This window comes from Crinia signifera, chromosome 7 (assembly GCF_055691185.1).
Source record: "Crinia signifera chromosome 7, ASM5569118v1, whole genome shotgun sequence".
NCBI classification, from domain to species: Eukaryota; Metazoa; Chordata; class Amphibia; order Anura; family Myobatrachidae; genus Crinia; species Crinia signifera.
In genome coordinates this window covers 3387394-3406281 of record NC_139223.1, presented here as the reverse complement: position 1 = coordinate 3406281, position 18888 = coordinate 3387394, and the positions used below count along the sequence as shown (strand labels likewise).

Here is an 18888-nt window from a genome sequence, read left to right as displayed (position 1 = left end):
GGCCAGCGATAAAGACGCGCGGGGACGCGCATTGCTGCCGATATAGTCCCCACACACACACCGATGTGAGGGCATTTTCTAAGCGACTTTGCCAAATGAAGCAAAATCGCTTAGAAATGCCTTATTATCGGCATGTGTGTAGGCCGTATTAGATGTACCTGCTCTGGAATAAAGCTAAGCAGTGATTTTCGATGGGCTCTATCTGCGTTTTTCAGATTTTTTTATACATTGTAAGCTTGCACAGATTTCCAGTATCCACTATGGGACAATTACTGATACCTTGGGTGACATTTAATGAGATGCAAAAATGTGACTTTTGCGATATTTTCGCCAAAAACGTCAGCGCACTTTTTCACGAATTCGCATATTTAATGAGATGCGAAAAACGACAAAAAAAACGCAGATTTTGCCACGAAATCGCACTTTCTGAGAGTGCGAATTTTACTCGCGCCGGAACTCGCATCCAGATGTTTTCCCATTGAAAAATATACAATTTGCATATTTAATGAGATGCAAATTATGGAAAATGTGTCTAAAAATCGCCAGACATTTTAGTCCAGGTTCTGATTGGCCAGAACCCTGCACAGATCATTGAGATCTGTGCATGCTCCTGTGTTAAAGTGTTTTTTTGGGGGAAAAAATGGTGTGGGGTCCCCCTCCTGAGCATAACCAGCCCCGGGCTCATTGAGCCGGACCTGGTTCCGAAAATACAGGGGACAAAAAGCATAGGGATCCCCCGTATTTCTGAAACCAGCCCCAGACTCTTGGACCGGTTCTGGTTCCGAAAATACGGGGACAAAAAATCTGGGGGTCCCCCGTATTTTGAAACCAGCACCGGGCTCCAACAGCCCGTAGTGTCATGCCACAACCTGGGGACACTTTTTCTATAAGGTCCCCCGGGCGAAACATGAGCACCGTGGCTGGTCAGCCTTGGACGGGGTGCATGCGCCGGAGAAAGCCGGTTCATCCCGCTGTCCGTGCAGGGTGACCCGGCTGTGGAGCTGGGATCCAGCGCTGGATCCTGGATTGGTGAGTATATTGGTGTAAAAGTGAGTTGTGTGTATGTGTGTGAAATAAAGTTATACTTTTCTGTGTGTGTGTCTTTTATTTTAACATTCTTTTTACAGGTGGACTACAAGTCCCAGCGGGCCCATTAATGCCCCGCACGCTGGGACTTGTGGTTCTCCAAGTCCCAGCATGTGGGGGAGGTCTGCTGGCACTTGTAGTTCTCCTGCATAAAGCAATGTTACGTATATGAGATTTAACCCTATCAGGCCGGTGTCCACTGGCCACTGACACGGGTGACAGCCCAGGGCTTCAGCCCTGGACGGGTGAAGCCTGGGGGGGACCCCTTTATTGGGGGGGACCCCACTCCTCCAGGTACCCCGTCTAAGGCTGACCAGCCACGATGCTCATGTTTCGGCCGGGGGACCTTATGTAAAAAGTGTCCCCCGGCTGTAGCATGACACCGCGGGCTGTTGGAGCCCGGTGCTGGCTTCAGAAAAATACGGGGGACCCCTACGCTTTTTTTCCCCCATATTTTTGGAACCAGGTTTGTTTCATTGAGCCCGGGGCTGGTTATGCTCCGGAGGGGGGACCTCACGCCGTTTAAAAAAAAAAAGAAATTATAAACACAAGATCGCACATTACCTCAAATTCGCACATTTTCATGCCTAAAATTCGCACATTTTCATGCCTAAATTGCACGTTTCTTTCCGGAATACGCACCTCATTAATTATGCGAATTCAAGGCAAAAATGCGCTTTTAAAAACGTGTGATAATGGGCGATTTTAAAAGTGCGAAAAAATCGCATTCTATTAAATGTCACCCCAAATTTCTAAATTACCTTAGTCCCTCTTTATATATACAACAATACAAAAATGGACTAGTTATGAATTATCCTAGCAATCCACCTAATTATGCTGTAATATAGCTTTATAGAGTTGGACATTTGTTATTGTTCACTGATCTTGACATCTCCTTATTGGTGCCTCTCCCCAGTTTGCGCTCATGCAGTACTCCAGTGAATTTAGGACGTACTTTGATTTTACACGTTTTGCTGCTATAAGAGACCCCACACGTTTGACCAGAAACGTTGTACAGATGTTTGGAGCAACCAGAACTGCAACTGCAATCCGCAAGGTGATGTAAGTATTAGCAGGTTCCTTATGGTGCTACCATAAATTATAGGATAACAGCTCTACACTGGACAATGGGATTACAGCTCTACCCTGGACAATGGGGTTACAGCTCTACCCTGGACAATGGGATAACAGCTCTACCCTGGACAATGGGATAACAGCTCTACCCTGATTAATAGGATAACAGCTCTACCCTGGACAATGGGATAATAGCTCTACCCTGATTAATGGGATTACAGCTCTACCCTGATTAATGGGATTACAGCTCTACCCTGATTAATGGGATTACAGCTCTACCCTGAACAATGGGATAACAGCTCTACCCTGAACAATGGGATTACAGCTCTACCCTGAACAATGGGATAACAGCTCTACCCTGGACAATGGGATAACAGCTCTACCCTGATTAATAGGATAACAGCTCTACCCTGAACAATGGGATAACAGATCTACCCTGATTAATGGGATAACAGCTCTACCCTGAACAATGGGATAACAGCTCTACCCTGAACAATGGGATTACAGCTCTACCCTGAACAATGGGATAACAGCTCTACCCTGGACAATGGGATAACAGCTCTACCCTGATTAATAGGATAACAGCTCTACCCTGAACAATGGGATAACAGATCTACCCTGATTAATGGGATAACAGCTCTACCCTGAACAATGGGATAACAGCTCTACCCTGAACAATGGGATTACAGCTCTACCCTGAACAATGGGATAACAGCTCTACCCTGGACAATGGGATAACAGCTCTACCCTGGACAATGGGATTACAGCTCTACCCTGAACAATGGGATAACAGCTCTACCCTGAACAATGGGATAACAGCTCTACCCTGAACAATGGGATATCCGCTAACATTTTGCATAATCCGTCTGATTCTTCCTGCACTTATATATCACTTTCCTTCTCCAGAGAGGAACTCTTTGTGCCCGAAGCCGGATCACGTAACAGAGTCCAGAAAGTCCTTATTGTCATCACTGATGGGGAGATTAGCGGAGATAACATGAGACTTTCCGATGCCGTGGCGGAAGCAGAGAGACGAGGGGTTGTGCGATTTGCTATTGGGGTAAATATGAAGACACAAGACCACATAATATATTGTATCACAGATCTGCAGGACACTTGTCATAGGATAAAGGGATTATCTTTGTTCTCTGACTGGATAACAGGTGGGAAAAGCCTTCATAAATCCATCTTCATACCAAGAGTTGCAAATGATTGCGTCATCTGATGACCGAATCCTACGAGTCAACGACTTCTCGGCTCTCAATAATATCCAGAACACTCTGCAGGACAAGATCTTTGCTATTGAAGGTAATTATTATTCACCCCATGAAATGCATGGTGGTCATCCTGCCGAAGAGATTCCTGGGCATCCATCCCTAAACCCGGAGGGGTAGATGTATGAAGCAGGGATGAGGGAGGAGAAGTGATAAAGTGCCTGGTACTTTATCACCGGCCAATCAGCTCTTTTTTTAAACCAACCCTGTAACTTAGCAGTCAGGAGCTGATTGATAGTACCAGCACTTTATGACTTAGTGTGACTCACCTGTAGTATGCGCAGCACTGCATGGTGGGAGGCATAGCGTGACTCACCTGTAGTAAGCACAGCACTGCGTGGCGGGAGGCTTAGTGTGACTCACCTGTAGTATGCACAGCACTGCGTGGCGGGAGGCTTAGTGTGACTCACCTGTAGTATGCACAGCACTGCGTGGCGGGAGGCTTAGTGTGACTCACCTGTAGTATGCACAGCACTGCGTAGCGGGAGGCTTAGTGTGACACACCTGTAGTATGCACAGCACTGCGTGGCGGGAGGCTTAGTGTGATTCACCTGTAGTATGCACAGCACTGCGTGGCGGGAGGCTTAGTGTGACTCACCTGTAGTATGCACAGCACTGCGTGGCGGGAGGCTTAGTGTGATTCACCTGTAGTATGCACAGCATTGCGTGGCGGGAGGCTTAGTGTGATTCACCTGTAGTATGCACAGCACTGCGTGGCGGGAGGCTTAGTGTGACTCACCTGTAGTATGCACAGCACTGCGTGGCGGGAGGCTTAGTGTGACTCACCTGTAGTATGCACAGCACTGCGTGGCGGGAGGCTTAGTGTGACTCACCTGTAGTATGCACAGCACTGCGTAGCGGGAGGCTTAGAGTGATTCACCTGTAGTATGCACAGCACTGCGTGGCGGGAGGCTTAGTGTGACTCACCTGTAGTATGCTCAGCACTGCGTAGCGGGAGGCTTAGTGTGACTCACCTGTAGTATGCACAGCACTGCGTAGCGGGAGGCTTGGTGTGACTCACCTGTAGTAAGTGCAGTGTGGAAGGAGGCATAGCGTGACTCACCTGTAGTAAGCGCAGTGTGGCGGGAGGCATAGCGTGACTCACCTGTAGTAAGCGCAGTGTGGCGGGAGGCATAGCGTGACTCACCTGTAGTAAGCGCAGTGTGGCAGGAGGCATAGCGTGACTCACCTGTAGTAAGCACAGTGTGGCAGGAGGCATAGCGTGACTCACCTGTAGTAAGCGTAGCGTGGCGGGAGGCTTAGCGTGACTCACCTGTAGTAAGCGCAGCGTGGCGGGAGGCATAATGTGACTCACCTGTAGTAAGCGGAGCGTGGCGGGAGGCATAGCGTGACTCACCTGTAGTAAGCGCAGTGTGGCGGGAGGCATAGTGTGACTCACCTGTAGTAAGCGCAGTGTGGCAGGAGGCATAGTGTGACTTACCTGTAATAAGCGCAGTGTGGCGGGAGGCATAGCGTGACTCACCTGTAGTAAGCGCAGTGTGGCGGGAGGCATAGCGTGACTTACCTGTAGTAAGCACAGCACTGCATGTCGGGAGGCATAGCGTGACTCACCTGTAGTAAGCGCAGTGTGGCGGGAGGCATAGCGTGACTTACCTGTAGTAAGCGCAGTGTGGCGGGAGGCATAGCGTGACTCACCTGTAGTAAGCGCAGTGTGGCGGGAGGCATAGCGTGACTTACCTGTAGAAAGCACAGCACTGCATGTCGGGAGGCATAGCGTGACTCACCTGTGGTAAGCGCAGCGTGGCAGGAGGCATAGCGTGACTCACATGTAGTAAGCGCAGTGTGGCGGGAGGCATAGCATGACTTACCTGCTGTAAGCGCAGCGCTGCATGGCAGGAGGCATAGCGTGACTCACCTGTAGTAAGCACAGTGTGGCGGGAGGCATAGCGTGACTCACCTGTCGTAAGCGCAGCGCTGCATGGCAGGAGGCATAGCGTGACTCACCTGTAGTAAGCGCAGTGTGGTGGGAGGCATAGCGTGACTCACCTGTAGTAAGCGCAGCACTGCATGGCAGGAGGCATAGCGTGACTCACCTGTAGTAAGTGCAGCGTGGCGGGAGGCATAGCATGACTCACCTGTAGTAAGCACAGTGTGACGGGAGGCATAGCATGACTTACCTGTCGTAAGCGCAGCGCTGCATGGCAGGAGGCATAGCGTGACTCACCTGTAGTAAGTGCAGTGTGGCGGGAGGCATAGCGTGACTCACCTGTAGTAAGCACAACGCTGCGTGGCGGGAGGCTTAGTGTGACTCACCTGTAGTAAGCGCAGTGTGGCGGGAGTCATAGCGTGACTCACCTGTAGAAAGCGCAGCACTGCGTGGCAGGAGGCATAGCGTGACTCACCTGTAGTAAGCGCAGCGTGGCAGGAGGCATAGCGTGACTCACATGTAGTAAGTGCAGTGTGGCGGGAGGCATAGCGTGACTCACCTGTAGTAAGTGCAGTGTGGCGGGAGGCATAGCGTGACTCACCTGTAGTAAGCACAGCACTGCATGTCGGGAGGCATAGCGTGACTCACCTGTAGTAAGCGCAGTGTGGCGGGAGGCATAGCTTGACTCACCTGTAGTAAGTGCAGTGTGGCGGGAGGCATAGCGTGACTCACCTGTAGTAAGCGCAGTGTGGCGGGAGGCATAGCGTGACTCACCTGTAGTAAGTGCAGTGTGGCGGGAGGCATAGCGTGACTCACCTGTAGTAAGTGCAGTGTGGCGGGAGGCATAGCGTTACTCACCTGTAGTAAGCACAGCACTGCATGGCAGGAGGCGTAGCGTAACTCACCTGTAGTAAGCGCAGTGTGGCGGGAGGCATAGCGTGACTTACCTGTACTAAGCACAGCACTGCATGTCGGGAGGCATAGCGTGACTCACCTGTAGTAAGCACAGTGTGGCGGGAGGCATAGCGTGACTCACCTGTAGTAAGCACAGTGTGGTGGGAGGCATAGCGTGACTCACCTGTAGTAAGCGCAGCGTGGCAGGAGGCATAGCGTGACTCACCTGTAGTAAGTGCAGTGTGGCGGGAGGCATAGCGTGACTCACCTGTAGTAAGCGCAGCGTTGCATGGCAGGAGGCATAGCGTGACTCACCTGTAGTAAGCGCAGCGTGGCAGGAGGCATAGCGTGACTCACCTGTAGTAAGCGCAGTGTGGCGGGAGGCATAGCGTGACTCACCTGTAGTAAGCACAGTGTGGCGGGAGGCATAGCGTGACTTACCTGTCGTAAGCGCAGCGCTGCATGGCAGGAGGCATAGCGTGACTCACCTGTAGTAAGTGCAGCGTGGCAGGAGGCATAGCGTGACTCACCTGTAGTAAGTGCAGTGTGGCGGGAGGCATAGCGTGACTCACCTGTAGTAAGCACAGCGCTGCATGGCAGGAGGCATAGCGTGACTCACCTGTCGTAAGTGCAGTGTGATGGGAGGCATAGCGTGACTCACCTGTAGTAAGCACAGCGCTGCATGGCAGGAGCCATAGCGTGACTCACCTGTAGTAAGCGCAGTGTGGCGGGAGGCATAGCGTGACTCACCTGTAGTAAGCACAGCACTGCATGTCGGGAGGCATAGCGTGACTCACCTGTAGTAAGTGCAGTGTGGCGGGAGGCACAGCGTGACTCACCTGTAGTAAGCGCAGTGTGGCGGGAGGCATAGCGTGACTCACCTGTAGTAAGTGCAGTGTGGCAGGAGGCATAGCGTGACTCACCTGTAGTAAGCGCAGTGTGGCGGGAGGCATAGCGTGACTCACCTATAGTAAGTGCAGTGTGGCGGGAGGCATAGCGTGACTCACCTGTAGTAAGCACAGCACTGCATGGCAGGAGGCATAGCGTGACTCACCTGTAGTAAGCGCAGTGTGGCGGGAGGCATAGCGTGACTTACCTGTAGTAAGCACAGCACTGCATGACGGGAGGTATAGTGTGACTCACCTGTAGTAAGCGCAGTGTGGCTGGAGGCATAGCGTGACTCACCTGTAGTAAGCACAGTGTGGCGGGAGGCATAGCGTGACTCACCTGTAGTAAGCACAGTGTGGCGGGAGGCATAGCGTGACTTGCCTGTCGTAAGCGCAGCGCTGCATGGCAGGAGGCATAGCGTGACTCACCTGTAGTAAGCGCAGCGTGGCAGGAGGCATAGCGTGACTCACCTGTAGTAAGTGCAGTGTGGCGGGAGGCATAGCGTGACTCACCTGTAGTAAGCGCAGCGTGGCAGGAGGCATAGCGTGACTCACCTGTAGTAAGCGCAGTGTGGCGGGAGGCATAGCGTGACTCACCTGTAGTAAGCACAGTGTGGCGGGAGGCATAGCGTGACTTACCTGTCGTAAGCGCAGCGCTGCATGGCAGGAGGCATAGCGTGACTCATCTGTAGTAAGCGCAGCGTGGCGGGAGGCATAGCGTGACTCACCTGTAGTAAGTGCAGTGTGATGGGAGGCATAGCGTGACTCACCTGTAGTAAGTGCAGTGTGATGGGAGGCATAGCGTGACTCACCTGTAGTAAGCACAGCGCTGCATGGCTGGAGGCATAGCGTGACTTACCTGTCGTAAGCGCAGCGCTGCATGGCAGGAGGCATAGCGTGACTCACCTGTAGTAAGCGGAGTGTGGCGGGAGGCATAGCGTGACTCACCTGTAGTAAGCACAGCACTGCATGTCGGGAGGCATAGCGTGACTCACCTGTAGTAAGTGCAGTGTGATGGGAGGCATAGCGTGACTTACCTGTAGTAAGCGCAGTGTGGCGGGAGGCATAGCGTGACTCACCTGTAGTAAGCGCAGTGTGGCGGGAGGCATAGCGTGACTCACCTGTAGAAAGCGCAGTGTGATGGGAGGCATAGCGTGACTCACCTGTAGTAAGCGCAGTGTGGCGGGAGGCATAGCGTGACTCACCTGTAGTAAGTGCAGTGTGATAGGAGGCATAGCGTGACTTACCTGTAGTAAGCGCAGTGTGGTGGGAGGCATAGCGTGACTCACCTGTAGTAAGCGCAGCGTGGCAGGAGGCATAGCGTGACTCACCTGCAGTAAGCGCAGTGTGGCGGGAGGCATAGCGTGACTTACCTGTAGTAAGCGCAGTTTGGCGGGAGGCATAGCTTGACTCACCTGTAGTAAGCGCAGCGCTGCATGGCAGGAGGCATAGCGTGACTCACCTGTAGTAAGCGCAGCATGGCAGGAGGCATAGCGTGACTCACCTGTAGTAAGCACAGCACTGCATGTCGGGAGGCATAGCGTGACTCACCTGTAGTAAGCGCAGCGTGGTGGAGGCATAGCGTGACTCACCTGTAGTAAGCACAGCACTGCATGTCGGGAGGCATAGCGTGACTCACCTGTAGTAAGCGCAGTGTGGCGGGAGGCATAGCGTGACTCACCTGCAGTAAGCGCAGTGTGGCGGGAGGCATAGCTTGACTTACCTGTAGTAAGCGCAGTTTGGCGGGAGGCATAGCTTGACTCACCTGTAGTAAGCGCAGCGCTGCATGGCAGGAGGCATAGCGTGACTCACCTGTAGTAAGCGCAGCATGGCAGGAGGCATAGCGTGACTCACCTGTAGTAAGCACAGCACTGCATGTCGGGAGGCATAGCGTGACTCACCTGTAGTAAGCGCAGCGTGGTGGAGGCATAGCGTGACTCACCTGTAGTAAGCACAGCACTGCATGTCGGGAGGCATAGCGTGACTCACCTGTAGTAAGCGCAGTGTGGCGGGAGGCATAGCGTGACTCACCTGTAGTAAGCACAGCGTGGCGGGAGGCATAGCGTGACTCACCTGTAGTAAGCGCAGCGTGGCAGGAGGCATAGCGTGACTCACCTGTATAAATCCTGTGTTTTATCTTTGCCTCCAGTGTCAGTGCCAATGTCTACAGTAATTTTGAAATGTATTTTTGTCACTCACTGCAATCTTTGTGTCTTTTTCCTGCTCCCTCTTTCCATCTATCTCTTCTTCTCTCTCCCCTTCTCCCTCTCTACCCCTTCCTTCTCCGCATCTCTCCCCCTCTTTTTTTTCCTCACTCCTCACTCTCCCCCTCTCTAATTCTCCTTACTTCATTCTCTCTCTCCTCTTTCTCCCCATCTCTTTTTCCCCTCCTTCCTTATTTGACCCCTTCTCCCTCCCCCTCTTTTTCTCTCCCACTCTTTTACGCATCCCTTATTCTCCCTTTCTTTTTTGCCCTCTTTTCCTCCCCCTCTTTCATTCTCTCTCGCATCTCTCCCTCTATTTCCCTCTCCCCTCACTCTCCCTTTCTCTCCCCCCTCTCTCCCTCTTGCTTCCTTCTCACTCCCTCCCCCTCTACCTCGCACCCTCTCCCCATCTATCTCTCCTTTTTTAATTTCCCCACACTCCCCTCACTCTCATTCTCCCTCTTTCTGTCCCCCCTCTCCTTTCCTCTGCCGTCACTCTTCATTTCTCTCCCTCTCTCTGTTTTCACCTACCCTTCCTATCTTTTCTATCCCACCCCCCCTCTCTCTCTCTCCATCCTTTCTTCCCTCTCTTCTCTCCCCCTCCCTATATTTTCCCTTACTTCTTTCTCTCTCCCCCTCTATCTCCGTCCCTGTACCCACTCTTTCTCTCACCTTCTCACTCTCCCTATCCTTCCTTCCCCCTCTCTCTTTTCCTCTCCTCTTCCTCTCTCTCACTCCTCCATCCATCCCTTCCTCCATCCTCTCCTGTCCCTTCCTTCCCTTTTCCCCCCTGCTTCTTCTCCCCTACCCCTCTCTTTTCATCTCCCCTCTCTCCCACCCTTCCCTCACTCTTCCTCCCTCTCTTTACCCTTGCTTCTTCTCCCACCTCTCTATTTGTATCTCCCCTCTCTTCCTCCTCTCTCTCCTTCCCTTACCCTCTCTCCCTCCCTCCCTCCCTCCCTCCCTCTATTGTCCTTTTCTTCCTTCCCTCTCCCCCTCTGTCCTTTCCTCTCCTTCTTCCTCTCTCTTGTCTTCTCTCTCTCAGGGACACAGTCTGAAAGTTCATTTGAGTTTGAGATGTCTCAGGAGGGATTCAGCGGGACCCTAGCACAGGTACAGTCTGCGTGGGTCTATCATTCCAGACACGGTACATGGCTGCTGCCCCATGTGACTGATATGCCAGAGCTATGCCCAGAAACACGGATGCTCCAGCCCCTGTGTTCCTGTACCGGTTGGATGGCATTGTACAGCTGTTTGTGTATTAATAGGCCCAGCTCTCCCCCTTGTCCGTGTTTTCTACTCTGCAGGATGGACTGTTCCTCGGGACTGTTGGCTCATATGACTGGTCCGGTGGGGCCAAAAATTACAGGAATGGGCAGAAGGATGCAACCTTTATAAATGCCACAAGGGACCAGACTGACATGAGGGACTCCTACCTGGGTGAGAGCATGTGTGGGGCATAAAGCAGGATCGGGAACAGCACTGGTTACTAATGTGATATGCCAGGAGAAATAGAATAATATTGGGCAGACCCCAGATCACCCTCCCAAATGAGTCTTCACTGTTCATGTGGCAGATGAGGGGTAGGCCAACCTCACCTCTGGGAACCATCTGCACCCCCTGCGCTGGTGTTCCACCTCATAGGAAACTGTACAGTAGGTCCAGGATGACTGGGTGGTCCTGAAGCAGGAGATGGCCAGTAAGGGCACCTAGCCAGTGGCCATATCCCACAGCTTGGTAGTTAGCCATGGGCCAGTACCAGGCGCTGATTGAACTCAATTTTGTGTCTTTCTATTAATTTTCTATAACAGGGCTGAGATTCCCACAGTCCATGAAAGCATCATCTCTAGTTAGGACAGGGTAATTGATCTCCATGGCTTAGCAGTGGTCCTGCAAGTCGTATCACCAGGGGGTAAGCCCGTGACATGACCAGGGGGTAAGCCCGTAGGAGATGATTGTAGACGGTGGCCACCAAAGGCCCCCACACCCAGATGAGAACCCCGGGGTCAGGCATTTGTGTGATGGCATGTGTGCTGGACTTCTTCAGGTTACGCCGTGCATGAAGTGACGAGTGGCTTGATAGCCCTTGGTGCCCCAAGATACAAGCATACAGGGAAAGTCCTGCTCTTCAGAATGGACCCGAGCACCTCAGAATGGTATGAAAAGGCTGCGGCTCATGGCGAGCAGGTGAGTTCCCAAATATAGATAACCTAGCACATCCTACCGACAGGTCTTATAGTGATTATACCACCAGTAACCTATAGCCCGCTATCATTGACACATAGGGTGACATTCTATGGAATGAGAAAAATAGACTTTTGCGAATTTTCTCGCAAAAACGGCCGAAATTGCATTTTTTTACATTTTCGCATATTTAATGAGGTCCGAAAATGTGAAAAAAATGTGATTTTTGGCAACAAGTTGGACACACTGGAAATGCGATGGCTGCTTTTCGCAGCACATCGCATCCAGATGTTTTCACATGGAAAAGTATGCAAATCGCATATTTAATGGTATGCGATTTGTATAAAGTGTGACTATAATTCGCCCAAAAATCAGACCAGGTTCTGATGGGCGAATTAGCCAGAACCCTGCACAGATCGCAATGTTCTGTGCAGGGTTCTGGTGTAAAAATGAAAAAAAAAAACAGTTAAAATAAAAAAAAAACGAGCGCAGGTCCCCCGCCAGAGCATAACCAGCCCCGGGCTCATTGAGCCGGTGCTGGTGACATAAAATCAGGGTCCCCGACAAATAGGGGTCCCCTTGATTTAATGAAACCAGCACCAGGCTCAAGGTCCGGCGCTGGTTCCCAAAATACGGGGGACAAAATGACTAGGGGTCCCCCGTATTTTAAGAACCAGCACCGGACCCAACCAGCCAGCAGGGTAATGCCACAGCCGGGGGACACTTATTATATAAGGTCCCGCGGCCAAAGCATTAACCCCCTGGCTGGTCAGCATGGGCAGGGGTCCTGGGGAAGTGGGGACCTCCCCAATGAAGGGGTCCCCCCCCTCCAGGACTTACCAGCCCATGCTGAAAGTCCGGGGCTGTCCCCGATGCCCCTGGGCGGTGGGCATCGGGCTGATGGATTGTGTAAAAAAAAGAAGATAAACTATTGTTTTCTACTGTCGAACTATGAGTCCCAGCAAGCCTACCCCGCATGCTGGGACTTGGAGAACCACAAGTCCCAGCATGCGGGGCATTAAAGGGCCCGCTGGTACTTATAGTTCCATAGTACAAAAAATAGTTAAATAAAACACACTGACACCATGAAAAATAAAAGTTTAATACACACATAACACACACACACTGATACTTACCTACCTTGAGCCCGTAGGTCGGTCCCTGGGTCCTGGGTCCGGGCTCCGGGGCTCCAGGGCTGAAGAGTCCGGTTCCGGGGCCTTGGTCCTGGTTCCGGGGTTGGTCCGGGGTCCAGGATCCGATGAAGTCCACAGGGGTAACTGAGGAAGGAAATCCTACTCACCTGGTCCCCGGCGACGACATCGGCATCCTCTCCGGCAGACGCGCTGCTCCCGGCTGCTGTGGTACCCGCTCTCGGACTTAAGAGGCGCAGAGATATTCATCTTCCGCGCCTCTTCTCAGAATGATTCCATTGGCCGGCTAGCGGCCAATCAGGAGCCGAGAAAGGCGCGGAAGATGAAAATCTCTTCGCCTCTTCAGTCCGAGAGCGGGTACCACAGCAGCCGGGAGCAGCGCGTCTGCCGGAGAGGATGCCGATGTCGTCGCCGGGGACCAGGTGAGTAGGATTTCCTTCCTCAGGTACTCCTGTGGACTTCATCGGATCCTGGACCCCGGACCAGCCCCGAAACACCAGGACAAGCCCCGGAACCAGGACCAAGGCCACGGAACTGGACTCTTCAGCCCTGGAGCCCCGGAACCAGGACCAAGGCCCCGGAACCGGACTCTTCAGCCCTGGAGCCCGGAGCCCGGACCCAGGACCCAGGGACCAACCTACGGGCTCAAGGTAGGTAAGTATCAGTGTGTGTGTGTTATTTGTGTATTAAACTTTTATTTTTCAGGGTGTCAGTGTGTTTTATTTAACTATTTTTTGTACTATGGAACTACAAGTACCAGCGGGCCCTTTAATGCCCCGCATGCTGGGACTTGTGGTTCTCCAAGTCACAGCATGTGGGGTAGGCTTGCTGGGACTCATAGTTCGCCAGTAGAAAACAATAGTTTTTCTTCTTTTTTTTACACAATCCATCAGCCTGATACCCACCGCCCAGGGGCATCGGGGACAGCCCCGGACTTTCAGCATGGGCTGGTAAGTCCTGGAGGGGGGTTCCCCACTTCCCCAGGACCCCTGCCCATGCTGACCGGCCACGGGGATAATGCTTTGGCCGCGGGACCTTATATAATAAGTGTCCCCCGGCTGTGGCATTACCCTGCTTGCTGGTTTGGCCCGGTGCTGTTTCTTAAAATATGGGGGACCCCTAGTCATTTTGTCCCCCGTATTTTGGGGACCAGCGCCGGACCTTGAGCCTGGTGCTGGTTTCATTAAATCAAGGGGACCCCTATTTGTCGGGGACCCTGATTTTATGTCACCAGCACCGGCTCAATGAGCCCCGGGCTGGTTATGCTCTGGCGGGGGACCCCGCGCGTGTTTTTTTTTTTTTAGTTTGCGCTTTCCTGCAAATGTGCGATTTTCAGACATGAAAATCGCACATTTGCAGGACTAAAGACATCGCACCACCTCGCACCTATTCGCACTATTTGGCCTGTTTTTCGCATCTCATTAAATATGCGAAAAACGGCCCAATCTTGCGATTTGAAAAAGGGCAAAGTGGTGCAATAAAAAAAACGCGAATTTATGACAATCCATAGAATGTCACCCATAGTTTCCCAGTTCTAGTAAGATGATGAGGTTCTACACCCGTACTCCATACACCTCTCTATAATCTGCCTCCACTCTAAGGAAACGGAAATAACATAAAATAATATACAAAACCTAGAACATGCAACTTGTGCAACATAAAACTCACATAACACATGTAGAGGCGGCAGATAATAACCTTTTACCTATGTAGTGTGACCCCAAAGAAGGTAGAGGACATTGGGTGAGATGTACTAAGCCTTGAAGGAAGATAAAGTGGAGGTAGATAAAGTACCAGCCAATAGGCCCCTAACTGTCATTTGCAAGTACTACCTTAAAAGCTAATTGGTTGTTACTTTATCTCACTCCACTTTATCTCTCTCCAAAACTTAGTACAAAGACCCCATTATCAGGTACATAATCACATTGTAAGAGAATATTGGACAGCCCACAGAGGAGCTTCTCACAAGCCCCAGAACCCATATATTGCCTAATAGCTGTGCATCCAGTATTGCCCCCTATAATATGGTCTATGAACGACACTGATGGCGCTTGACTCCAGTGTTTCGTTCTATGCATACATTTTTGAGGTATACAGATGTGGAAAGAAAAAGATATCTGTCAGATTACATCCAACAACTGAACCAAACTTTTAGGTATAGAATATCTCAGAGCGTACCGAACTCACAAAGTTAATCGTGAGCCCCCGTGCATAAAGGTATCTTGTATAGGGTCACCACCTGTGTTAGGGTCTGGTAGGGTCACTGGTGTGCGTACCGTACTCACTACTATGTCAAGTGTATGCCTCTCATCAAGGTTTCTTTATCGACTATGGTCACCGTATTTACACGTCTCACTCCACATTCATGTGTCGAGTTCGGTGAGAGAAGAGGATATAACAATGGATGAGCACAGGACCACAATTGTATAGGTCTCATACAAACACCTTCCACCAGATGCGTACCAAACTCACAGGAAAAATAATGCCACCGTGTTCATAAAGGTATCTTTTTATCCAACAAGTGTCATAGGTCTGGAGATGAAATAAATGTACTTACAGCACGGTTAGCACAGACATATGCGTAGCAGGTTCTTTACAGATGTATTATCCGGTTTTGACCAATTCAACTCATATGCCAGTGGTGTGGGCAATAAGAAAAAATGAATGGTCTTAGTGCCACTTCAAAAATTTACTCGGGCCTAAGGAGTGACTGAATTTTTTGGACCTGGGTTGTGGATGTGTCCACCCCAGGCCACTACTCAGGTAAACCCCTTTTTAATCTTTTTATGTATTATCGTATGTATTTTTGGTGTGATGTACAATAAATTTTTGAAGTGGCACTAAGACCATTCCTTTTTTCTTATTGCCCACACCACTGGCATATGATTTGAATTGGTCAAAACCGGATAATACATCTGTAAAGAACCTGCTACTCATATATCTGGGCGCCCGATTTTTTGATTGTATGCCTTAAGTTAAGGCATACAATCAGATGCGATGCGATGACCCGATTTTTCCATAGGATTCAATGTTAAAATGAACTGAGTCCATTTTAACATGGAATTCAATGGGAAAAAGGGGTCCTTTTCATACCCCTACTATCCAAGTGGGCATGGAGTTGGATATAAACCTGTGGGGAGCGTAGCGAGCCACCGAGCCCGAAGCGTGGCGAGCCCCGCGAGGGGACGGTATTCTGTGTCCGCTCGCCACGCTTCGGGCTCGGTGGCTCGCTACGCTCGCCACAGGTTTATATCCAACTCCATGCCCACTTGGATAGTAGGGGTATGAAAAGGACCCCTTTTCCCATTGAATTCCATGTTAAAATGGACTCATTCCATTTTAACATTGATTCCTATGGAAAAATCGGGTCCATCGCATCGCATCGCATCCGATTTGGTCGCATGCGATGTGCACGATCCGACCCGATTTCTAAATCGGGCGCCAAAATACTACATAAGTACCGTCTGTGCTAACCGTGCTGTAAGTACGGTACGCTACACATTTATTTCATCTCCAGACCTATGACACTTGTTGGATAAAAAGATACCTTTATGAACACAGTGGCATTATTTTTCCTGTGAGTTTGGTACGCATCTGGTGGAAGGTGGTTGTGTGAAACCTATACAATTGTGGTCCTGTGCTCATTCATTGTTATATCCTCTTCTCTCGCCAAACTCGACACATGAATGTGGAGTGAGACGTGTAAATACTGTGACCATAGTCGATAAAGAAACCTTGATGAGAGGCATACACTTGACATAGTAGTGAGTACGGTACGCACACCAGTGACCCTACCAGACCCTAACACAGGTGGTGACCCTATAAAAGATACCTTTATGCACGGGGGCTCACGATTAACTTTGTGAGTTCGGTACGCTCTGAGATATTCTATACCTAAAAGTTTGGTTCAGTTGTTGGATGTAATCTGACAGATATTTTTTTCTTTCCGCATCTGTATACCTCAAAAATGTATACATAAAACAAAACACTGGAGTCAAGCGCCATCAGTGTCGTTCGTAGACCGTAGTTCCTTTCCAAGGAGGACCCTCCAGTGACCCTCCATCTACACTGAGGCAGCAGGGACTCTAAGATTGCTCCTTGGGATCTTCTATTTTTTCTATTATTTGCCCCCTATAATATGTTGGATCCATTTCCTAAATTCACAAATGTGTACTAGAGTGCTTGCTAATACTTGTCTACTGTATTCCTCCATGGTACTGCTGTTTTACTGTATTCATACATCCTCCATAGTACAGCTGTTCCACTGTATTCCTCCATCCTCCATAGTACAGCTGGTCTACTGTATTCCTCCATCCTCCATAGTACAGCTGGTCTACTGTATTCCTCCATCCTCCATGGTACAGCTGGTCTACTGTATTCATACATCCTCTATAGTACAGCTGTTCCACTGTATTCCTCCATGGTACAGCTGGTCTACTGTATTCATCCATCCTCCATGGTACTGCTGGTCTACTGTATTCCTCCATCCTCCATGGTACAGCTGGTCTACTGTATTTATCCATCCTCATTAGTACAGCTGGTCTACTGTATTCCTCCATCCTCCATAGTACATCCGGTCTACTGTATTCCTCCATTCTCCATAGTACAGCTGGTCTACTGTATTCATCCATCCTCCATGGTACTGCTGGTCTACTATATTCACAGATCCTCCATAGTACTGCTGTTCTACTGTATTCCTCCATGGTACAGCTGTTCTACTGTTTTCATCCATCCTCCATGGTACAGCTGGTCTACTGTATTCCTCCATCCTCCATAGTACTGCTGGTCTACGGTATTCACACATCCTCCATAGTACTGCTGTTCTACTGTATTCCTCCATGGTACAGCTGGTCTACTGTATTCATCCATCCTCCATGGTACTGCTGGTCTACTGTATTCCTCCATCCTCCATAGTACTGCTGGTCTACTGTATTCCTCCATCCTCCATAGTACAGCTGGTCTACTGTATTCCTCCATCCTCCATGGTACAGCTGGTCTACTGTATTCCTCCATCCTCCATAGTACTGCTGGTCTACTGTATTCATCCATCCTCCATAGTACAGCTGGTCTACTGTATTCCTCCAACCTCCATAGTACTGCTGGTCTACTGTATTCCTCCAACCTCCATAGTACAGCTGGTCTACTGTATTCCTCCATCCTCCATGGTACAGATGGTCTACTGTATTCCTCCATCCTCCATAGTACTGCTTGTCTACTGTATTCCTCCAACCTCCATAGTACTGCTGGTCTACTGTATTCCTCCAACCTCCATAGTACAGCTGGTCTACTGTATTCCTCCAACCTCCATAGTACAGCTGGTCTACTGTATTCCTCCATCCTCCATGGTACAGCTGGTCTACTGTATTCCTCCAACTTCCATAGTACTGCTTGTCTACTGTATTCCTCAACCTCCATAGTACAGCTGGTCTACTGTATTCCTCCATCCTCCATGGTACAGCTGGTCTACTGTATTCATACATTCTCCATAGTACAGCTGTTCCACTGTATTCCTCCATCCTCCATGGTAAAGCTGGTCTACTGTATTCCTCCATCCTTCATGGTACAGCCGGTCTACTGTATTCATCCATCCTCCATAGTACAGCTGGTCTACTGTATTCCTCCATAGTACTACAGGTCTACTGTATTCCTCCATCCTCCATGGTACAGCTGTTCTACTGTATTACCCCATCCTCCATAGTACAACGGTTCTAATGTATTCCTCCATATTACAGCTGGTCTACTGTATTCCTCCATCCTCCATATTACAGCTGTTCTACTGTATTCATCCAACTTCCATAGTACAGCTGGTCTACTGTATTCAACCATCCTCCATAGTACAGCTGGTCTATTGTATTCCTACATCCTCCCTGGTACTGCTGGTCTACTGTATTCATCCATCCTCCCTGGTACTGCTGGTCTACTGTATTCATCCATCCTCCATGGTACTGCTGGTCTTTTATTATTATTATTATAATTTTATTTATAAGCCGCCACAAGTGTTTCCCAGCGCCGTACAAAGGAACAATACAGGGAGACAAAGCTTGGCATAACATTGAATAAATAACAAAAATACAGTACAAATAAAGAGCGCCACAGTTCAATACACATTACAGCTTGGATATAAGTAGTGAGGACTCAATCAACATACAATTAGAGGCTTGAGGCCAATGATGGAGAAGAGTATACAGACGAAGATGGTCACTGAGTCTTGGAGTATAGGAGAGCTGTGAGTGAAATGTGAAGAGA

At 50.1% G+C, this 18888-nt stretch overlaps 1 protein-coding gene across 1 annotated transcript in view; it reads left to right on the top strand.

Annotated features, from left to right (window-relative positions):
- The window catches only part of LOC146020606 (integrin alpha-M-like), a 184906-nt gene that overhangs the window by 84072 nt on the left and 81946 nt on the right, over positions 1 to 18888 (top strand). Inside the window, exons 8-13 of the mRNA XM_083153855.1 lie at positions 2003 to 2148; positions 3067 to 3220; positions 3324 to 3468; positions 10353 to 10420; positions 10615 to 10747; positions 11355 to 11494. Of these exons, the coding sequence (XP_083009981.1) occupies positions 2003 to 2148; positions 3067 to 3220; positions 3324 to 3468; positions 10353 to 10420; positions 10615 to 10747; positions 11355 to 11494 (786 nt within the window). The remainder of the gene's footprint in view (positions 1 to 2002; positions 2149 to 3066; positions 3221 to 3323; positions 3469 to 10352; positions 10421 to 10614; positions 10748 to 11354; positions 11495 to 18888) is intronic.